Below are 9492 nucleotides of genomic sequence, written 5' to 3'. Positions count from 1 at the left end.
TGTAGCTACTGTTTTTTCAGTTCTTATAAATCCTACGAAAATTTCAACACTAGTCGTTTAAACTTAAAAGATTCTTTAGTAATGTAGTTTTCTTCATTTCTATATTATTTACCTCAAAAGCGATTAATCAATAATAAACCACATAACTATTATTATTTGAATTATATCGGCACTTAGATTATTAAATTGTAGTTAACGCTATTTGTAATAATGAAGCATCATTATAACAAAGTCCGCAATTGTCTGTAAACATTGATAATTTTTGGAATTAAGTCACTAAAAATAATTTAATGAAGATAATTTGGCGCAAAATATGACCAGAAGTTTTCTAAAGATTAGAGAAGAAAATAACATCCATGAAATTAAAGAGTTATTCAGATGTATTGGTTTCGAAAACGTCGATGAAAGGGACGCTAGAAATTTGATTGAAGGATATGATTTTTCATTGTAAGATTTAGACCTTGTTATACGAAGAAAATATACAAAAAAAACTTTTCTTTACTTGTAAAATATTCTTAAATTTTACAATTTTTGTTGTTAATTCTATATTTATCTATATCTATTCTTCTCTATTCTGAAAATTTACATATATATAAACATTTAATTTTTGAAAGGGTAATCTTCGATGTAACTATTTCTGCACTTAATTCAGCATTTTGAAATTAGCTTTCAGTAATCAATACGATTAGAAATACCATAATAATTTTATATTTTTAAGTTGAATATGTTCAAAATTTGAAAAAAAAATAAAAATGGGTAGTTTTAAAGTATGGTTCTTAATAGGAGTACAAAACACCAAAGTGAGTTCACTTTAACTTAATATAATAAAAAGACAATAATTCAATATTAAATATTGAAGTGACATTGCTACATACTACCGGACGCTTTAAAAATACCGTACAAATGGCAATCTTTGCTATATTCAATTAAAATGTAGGCTACGTAGTTGATGTACAATATGAAGATGTTCATGCATGTTCACGGTATGCAACCAAATATACGAGATAGCAAGAAAGACATCTAACACATTCATAAAATAAATGTTGAGATAACCTAAATTATTTCATTGTCTTTTTTAAACCTATGACCTATCATTGATTCTTTATGTAACATTTATATTGAAAATTTATATAATTTAATTAATAAATATGACTGACTCCATTATATATTAAACTATACATCAAATAAATATATAAAACATGATGGTTTATTAAAGGTAAAGGATACAAGGATAAGAAAATATAATATTTTATGCATGAATATTTATTAACCGATGTTCTGTAATGAAAACATTATTGCCTGAAATTGAAAGATTAAATATCCAAATCTGCGAGTACTATATCAACGAGAACCATTTTCCACGAGAGTAGTATTCGAAAGAACTTCTCTGAAGAGATTTTAATAGCAAGATCTTACCGTACCTTATCCAGAATGCGGATTCCAAGAAAATTTACGTAGAACTTTGCAATACTATCAACCTAAAGAGAAAAACAAAGATTAGCTCATTGAATACAAAAGTAACATACATGTAATTTGTTTAAACATTAAAAGTAATTGACATTGAAGTATTTGAGAATAAAAAGATATCAATATAGAATAATCCAAAAAATATCTACAACTTTTATCAACAACATTGAGATAGTGCATAAATAATATTGCGTTTATATCAACAATATCATGCAAATACACATTTTGCATCAATTTACGTTTTATTTAACTTATTATTTTTTTCCTGAACATTTAAGCATGCATATATTTATTTAATGTTTATATAATACTTTATAACAAAATATGCACATCGAGTCTATATATATAGAAAATTGCAATGAACGAAATACTTTACCTATTATGCACAACCCGTTCATATAATTCCATATGATTCTGATTATAGAAAGTATTGCCTTAATTCCAATTGATTATTAAGTACTTTGGCTGCTTAATATAATTTTCAAGCATGTATCTTTTCAATATAGTTCAGTTTAATGAGCGATGCAGATACTCTAGCTTTGCTAGTGAGCAATTCCAACGTTAATCTTATTTTCCGTAATAAAAAATAAACAAAACAAAAAAATAGAAATCAGAAAAAAATAGTAATACTTCTTTAGAGAGCATAGTTTATGTTCTGGAGAAGCTTTTATATTGCAAATGTATAGTTTTCTTGCTGTGACAGCAAATAAGTAAAATTCCTGAAAAAAGTTATTTCTACTATATATTGTACAATTAGTTAAAAAGATAAATAGTAAAGAAATAAACTGTTAATAAAAATAATAATAATATAAATGCATTATTGCATAATGCTATTTCATACTTACGTTGTTTATATATCAATTGCTTTCTCATAAGTTTTTTGTTAAATAATAAAATGTATTGGTGGACATTTGAAGAAAGAACTAAATACCAAGAGATAGTTTCCATGATACAAATAAAATAAATGTAGAAATATTAATTAATGAGTTGCAATAATATAAAAGTTAGTTATGTTCATCGAAAATCTGTTTTCATAGAACGTTGTTTATAGTAGAAACACTTTTGTCCACTTTGTGTGTTGGTCAATTTTAATATTATTGCAGGAATATATTTATATATATATATCTACGCTAATAATGTTTGTACTTACATTTAATTTGTTAATTGCTTTTTATTTGTATATTTTATTTTGGTGGATTTCAAAATATTTAACTGAAAGTTTTTAATTGACTGGAAATCAGACTTCTTAGCTTTGATCAGTCAATGTATTATACAATATAAATATGACTTCCATTATATGGTATACATAATATAGAAAATGTCTATCTTTTATTAGATCAGATAATCAGATTTTCTCTATTTGACAAGATTGACATAAAATAAATTTGAAACCTGACAATATATTAGTTAATTGTTAATTATTTTGAATCCAACCAATTACGTATAAAATAAAGTAATAAATTTGTCACACCTTACACTAAGATCGCTCTCCTTGATCTGTTGGATATTATTTTAAGCAGCCCATCATATTCGCCAGCCTTGGGAAGTTATTTACTTTCAATGTCACTTGGTTTAAATATAAGGCTCCAGAGTCAATGTCTCAATGTTAGAATGTACTTAGCTTATTTTGCTGAATACATTATCACTTTGAAAAAATAAAATCTTTTTTGTGGATTTATAGGGGATGTTTATTTGTCTTTGCATATAATTTGCAATGAGGTTAAGAAATATTCTTCTTTGAATGTGGATGCATCACAAGAAGAAACCAGAATACCCTTTAGCCAGCCATCAGCTTTGATTTTTGATATAAAATTCATTTATTTACATTAACTTAATTCAAAATACATTCTTACACAAATTACATTTCTATTTTTGCCACCCACTCATTCAAAAAATTGTTATTTTTTTCCTCAGTATATATATTAAATTAAGAACTGTTATTCCTTGTATAGAAAGCAGGGTAGACTAAATAAATATGAGGCAGATTCAGCTTAAATTAATATTAAATTGTACTGTAGCTTAAACATCAACTAACTAACTGTGGGACTGCCTCATTTGCTTGATAATTTATATCCTCTCATAACTAATTTATTTGTTAAGTTTATATCAATAATGCACTCATTCAAAAACATCAATAAAACTCCAGACAGTCAATGAAAATAAAATAATAAAAATAATAAAGAGAATTAACATTTATCTAATTGACAATAAGAAAATATTCCTATTTGCATATCATAATACTTTCTTGTTTAAAATTTGTCCATTGTTGAAGGACATCAATATACACTTTCATCGTTCATTTGTGTGTAAAATATATGTTTGTATATATATGATTTGTATATATAGAATTAAAAGAAATACAAATTCTACTAAATTTTATGGGATATAAATTAAAGCCACAAGTTGGAAGTGTCTTTTGTTTAATATCGTCTACCCTGGTTAGATGCACCTGAAATATGGATTTCAAAAGTTTTTCATTAATATGTTGTTGCAATATTCAGTAAATTTTATAAAACAAAAACCGTCACTTCAAAAATTATTTGAAACTAATGAATTGATATTTTATTATAATTAATATTTTCGTACAGAAATAAATATTTCCATTCCTTTGGTACTTCCAATTTACTTAATCAAGTCAATTTCAGTACTTTTCTCTTATTTCCAACTAGAATAAATTTATAGTGGTTTGTATTATTCAATATTCTTTTGAGCTTAAATGACTCTTAATAAATGTTTCATGACTTCTAAATTATTTTTTTAAGTAAATCAAAAAAACTTACCGTAATCCTGCTTGCCATAACCCCCTTGTGCTGATCCATAGTTGGATTGAGAATCTGCATTGTAAAAATCTTCATATTAGTAATATATATAAATAATTCAAACATTAATAAACAAACAAGACATATTACAATTTAAATGTGACATAAACTTACCATATCCGCCAGCGGAAGCATATCCGCCTCTGTTGTCATAACCGCCTTGGTTGTAGCCTCCACCACCACCACTTGGATAGTCTGATGGACCAGATGGGGCGCCATAACCCTGTGAACCATAGGCATCTCCACTTGGTCCATACCCTGAATTGTTTCCTTGGTAATTGTTGCTAGGATAGTTGTTTTCATATTGGTTGGAACCACCACCACCATAACCGCCGCCTCCATATCCACCACTGCCTTGAGATCCTTGCCCACCATATGATTGAGGTTGTCCATAAGACTGTGAATTGTAGGATTGCTGTTGGCCATAACCTTGATTTCCTGGATTTCCGCCACTACCACCACCAAAACCTCCTCCTTGAGATCTATTTTCAATTAAATTATTAATATTTTTATTCTGTAACTTAAAAATAACAATTTTAACATACCTTTGTCCAAAGCCATTTGAAGAAGAACCATTTTCGAACCTTCCCCTCTTGGGTCCTGGTCCTCCTTGCATGGGACCCTGACCTCTTTTCTGCATGCCACCACTTGGTGATGGACCACCGCGTCCACGTGGTGGCATACTGGGACGAGCACCACCAGGCCTTTGCATCCTGTCTGGGCCTCCCATACGGTTAATCCTATCACCTACTGGACCGCCACGACCTCTTGGGGCACCTCTGCCTCTGAAACCACCTGGACCACCACGTCCAGCACCACGGAAACCTGAGGGAGGTCCACGGGGACCACCATTCTCACCCATTGGGCCAGGTCCATCACCCATTGGTGGTGGAGGGGCACCACCTGGTGGGAATCTGCCCCTTGGTGCTCCACGCATGGCACCACGGGGACCTCCACGACCTCTCATCATGGGTCCACCACGACCCATAGGACCTCCTGGACCACCACTAAAAAAATATGTAGATTTAAATAAATTGAATAAATACAACAAATTAATGTCCCTCAAGTTACATTAATTGTATCAAAGTTATTTACCGTCCACGCATAAATCCACCGCGTCCACCTCCGCGAGGTCCACCGCGTCCTCTGTTGTTTCCGTTGCCGCCATTGGATCCAGATTGGTTCCTGACTTGGTTATTTTGTTGGGTGTTGGCGGCTTGTCCCGATGAAGCGTTTTCAGCCATTGTCGTACTAATAGAATAAATAAGGAAATCAGTTAAAGAAGCCATTATGTAAATCAAGTGCAAAATCGATAGTAACCCACGCTTAGAGGTCATTGATCCGACGCCATGTAACATTGAATTTAGTATACGCAAAAATAACAAATAGAACGAATCGGAATTGAATTCATCTTTTTTAGGTTAATAAACAATAACATGAATATATGTTTAAACTTTTCAGTCACCGAAAATGTTAAAACAAAAGTCTTAATCAAATGACTTGGCTTGGGTTTTGAAGACCGGTGCGTCACATCAATATATAATAATTATCATAACAAAATTCACTTTCAAATACTGCAAAAACATTTATAAACAACTTGTGCACTGATACTCACATTATTTCGAAAGCGACTAGTCACAAATATAAATAAACACTATAACACAAATGAATGCCTGAAATGTTACTGATGGCGTCTCAATGGAAAATGGACGCTTTTATATAAAGCGTGGCGTCACTTCCCTGTAAATGAACAAACGCGCAAGCGCTGTCCGACAGCTGCGACCCCTACATAGACGAAAAGTACAGCATATTTCAAATTTTTAGCGGGAGAATGGATAATATGTATATTGTATATGCAATGTATATGCAGATCAATATTTTTTCTGCACCCTCGTTAAATGGAAAGTCATTATTCTGCCTAAAACGAAAATGAAATATATAAATGATGTTATAACTGTTCTCATTTATGTTTTTAAATTCATAATATTTCATGGAATTACATATTATCACTTAAATTATTCTATATTGTAATTTTAGGTATATTGCAAATTATTTATAAATTAACTAAATGTCAGAACGTCAATTACAAATAAAGTTAAAAATATTTTTAGAAGGAACTACAGTCATGGCACTAAGGTTTGGATCAATAGTTTACATCTAGGCGAAGCAGATCAATAATCTCCTACGCTTAATTCTTATATAATAATACTTAATACATTTTAAAGTATTGGATTTAATCTAATTGCATTTATTATTGCTTTGTAGCATTTATGAATTTTGAGAATTACATTTTAATGTTGCTTATGGGTATATTTTTTAATACACAAACGGACATTTTTTTTTTCCTAAAATGGTTGTTGGAGTTTCTATACATACTTGGGTACTTGGAAGTACAATTAAAAGAATCAATAGAAAGATCAACTTGTTTATTTTTCTCCGAATATACCTAAGGGGTAGTGAGGGTTTGAGGTTTACGGTGAAAGCAGACTTGATTATTAAAATTGTCTGGAAACCGTTAATATTTTATAGATTTTTTTAGTGTTGTAAATAAAATGTTTAGTAAATATACATATAATAATTATTGATAATACTTTCGTTATTATATATTAACCTGTATTTTTGTTGTATGTTTCAATAAATAATATAATTTACAAGATAAAAATATATACAGTGCAACCTCGTTTAACTAGCACCTCGCATAACGAGCATTTCGCTTAACAAGCAAAATTAATTGTAAGAAAAATGAGTCGCTTAACAATCTACGTTTTGCAAAACGAGTGACGATGAAAAGAGAAGTCTCGGATTGCGCGCCAGGTACATTATTTTTAAAACTTGTGTACATATATTATGCGTATTTTTTAATATGTTTCACTATACGTGTAAAAAATTCGGAAAATTGGAAGGGATAAAACTGTATTTATACAAATTCATAGACTAGCATAATCGTTCTTGTGGTTGGCATTTTTCAATTGAAATGAACTATTTATTGCTACAAGAGACTAATCGGGCGACTTTTCATATTGTTTTGTATGTAAATATGAATGGATTTGACAATCACAGGAGTTATCTAATATAATATTCCACTGTATTTACTATATCTCTAGACTTACAATTTCCAAAAATTGATTTAAATTAATTACAATTGTCTTAAGATTTTATCGTACGAAACTTACAAGTCTTCATCATTTTTTATTGGTTCACTCTAGACCAAGGGGCTATCGATAGTTATACCTGGTTAGAATAATATTTTTCAATAAAATCTAAAATATGTTGTCTTAGAAAAGTAATCCAATATGTGTCCTTCAATTGTTCTAAAATCAAATTAGTAAAGAAACCTTAGTTCCTTACATATTGCATCTTAGATGGTACGAGATTAGACTTATTAAATTATAAACTTATAAATAATGAGTATATAAATAAGAAGAACTGCTGCAAATAAGCAAGCCGTAGTCTTCGAAGTTAGCTCTCGGCAGGTGCAAAGAAAGAGAACCAACAAATTTTAAATATTTGTTGCGGTGAGTGTAAACTATAGTTGCTTCGTATATGCATCAGCTAATAAGAAATATTTCAATTTTAGATCCACGATACGTGATTTTTACTTAATCCGACGTCGTCCAATATGTCTGTGATGGGTGAACCGAGCTTCGCCGCCTGGTCGGCCCAAAGGGCCATGTCCGGTGGGTTTGGCGGTAACATTACAGTCGTAGATAAAGTACCTCCAGAAATGCTACACATGATATCACCACATTGGTATCAGTTTCCACCCATGAACCCATTATGGCACGCCATTCTGGGATTCATGATCGGAGTACTCGGCTTCGTTTCCATCACTGGAAATGGCATGGTGGTATACATTTTCAGCAGTACGAAATCTCTGAGAACTCCTTCTAATCTTTTGGTGATGAATCTCGCGTTCTCTGATCTCTGTATGATGTTCTGCATGTCTCCTACTATGGTTATTAACTGCTACTACGAAACTTGGGTTCTCGGTACCAATATCTATTAATTGATAATATCATTATTTTTTCATTTATAAACTTATTTAAGGTCCATTCATGTGCGAGCTGTACGGAATGTTTGGCTCCCTGTTTGGCTGTACATCCATTTGGACTATGACTTTGATTGCTCTGGACCGTTACAACGTCATTGTTAAAGGATTAAGTGGAAAACCTTTGACAATCAAGACTGCACTCATAAAAATAATCTTTGTTTGGTTATTTGCAAGTGGTTGGACACTTGCACCATTATTCGGATGGAATAGGTAAATTAAAAAAATCGTTTAATGAAAATGTGACTAAAATATTTCCTGCAGATATGTGCCAGAAGGAAATATGACTGCTTGTGGTACTGACTATTTGAATACAGAATGGTTTCACAGAAGTTACATCCTAGTTTATTCTGTTTTCGTTTACTTCTTGCCACTCTTCACAATTATATACTCATACTGGTTTATTGTGCAAGTTAGTTGACAGCTGAGAATTGCTCTGAAGCTCTTAATTTTTATTCCTTTTCATTTCGTTTTTAGGCTGTTTCTGCCCACGAAAAAGCTATGAGGGAACAAGCTAAGAAGATGAACGTTGCTTCTCTGAGGTCATCCGAAAATGCTCAAACCAGTGCTGAGTGCAAACTGGCAAAGATCGCCCTCATGACGATTTCATTATGGTTTATGGCTTGGACACCATACTTAGTGACCAACTTCTTGGGCATTTTCCAAACTGGAAATCTATCTCCTCTGCAAACCATCTGGTGTTCGCTTTTCGCCAAAGCCAATGCCGTCTACAATCCTATCGTCTATGGAATAAGGTACACATTAATTTTAAATCTTTGGAAGCCTATACTTTAGATATTCTCTTTTAGTCATCCTAAGTATAGACAAGCTCTTCATGAGAAATTTCCGGCGTTGGCCTGTGCAAGCACACCTGAAGCCGATACTAAATCTACGGCCACTGGTGCAACAAATACAACAGAAGAAAAGCCAACCTCTTAGATTGTCTCATTTTTCCTTTGGTATATAAGTACAAACAAAGGACGAAGTAACGGACGGCAAATGACGTTTTAGATTTTTTTTTTGTTAATAATAAACCCTTGCAATGTGATGAAAATTGTTTGATTAAATAATAACCCAAGTAAATACTTAATGAAATACAATTTATTTCAAGATTGAGGTACATATTAGAAATGTGCAACCAAACATATTTGAAAATAT

General features: G+C 31.4%; 2 protein-coding genes across 5 annotated transcripts; one reads left to right on the top strand and one right to left on the bottom strand.

Annotated features, from left to right (window-relative positions):
• Window positions 1-1402: 1402 nt before the first annotated feature.
• Window positions 1403-6030, bottom strand: LOC108568301 (glycine-rich protein DOT1-like). 4 transcript variants are annotated; one of them, XM_017929300.1, is made up of 6 exons: window positions 5902-6030; window positions 5382-5537; window positions 4832-5293; window positions 4401-4768; window positions 4248-4301; window positions 1403-1478 (listed from the first exon to the last, which is right to left on the bottom strand). In XM_017929300.1, exons 2-6 carry the CDS (start codon window positions 5528-5530, stop codon window positions 1474-1476), a joined length of 1038 nt encoding a protein of 345 aa, XP_017784789.1. In that variant the 5' UTR covers window positions 5531-5537; window positions 5902-6030; the 3' UTR covers window positions 1403-1473. The 4 variants fall into 4 exon arrangements, with proteins under 4 accessions (XP_017784789.1, XP_017784788.1, XP_017784784.1 ...); XM_017929299.1 differs by having other exon boundaries at window positions 4248-4316; window positions 5902-6029; XM_017929295.1 differs by lacking the exon at window positions 1403-1478 and adding an exon at window positions 3810-3916 and having other exon boundaries at window positions 4248-4316.
• Window positions 6031-7701: 1671 nt separating this feature from the next.
• Window positions 7702-9382, top strand: LOC108568283 (rhodopsin-like). The gene is made up of 6 exons (XM_017929265.1): window positions 7702-7801; window positions 7864-8275; window positions 8334-8547; window positions 8599-8746; window positions 8812-9089; window positions 9144-9382. Exons 2-6 carry the CDS (start codon window positions 7906-7908, stop codon window positions 9271-9273), a joined length of 1140 nt encoding a protein of 379 aa, XP_017784754.1. The 5' UTR covers window positions 7702-7801; window positions 7864-7905; the 3' UTR covers window positions 9274-9382.
• Window positions 9383-9492: the final 110 nt, after the last annotated feature.

This window comes from Nicrophorus vespilloides, unplaced genomic scaffold (genome assembly GCF_001412225.1).
Source record: "Nicrophorus vespilloides isolate i.1.1-1 unplaced genomic scaffold, Nicve_v1.0, whole genome shotgun sequence".
NCBI lineage: Eukaryota > Metazoa > Arthropoda > Insecta > Coleoptera > Silphidae > Nicrophorus > Nicrophorus vespilloides.
This window is presented reverse-complemented; position numbering and strand designations above follow the sequence as displayed.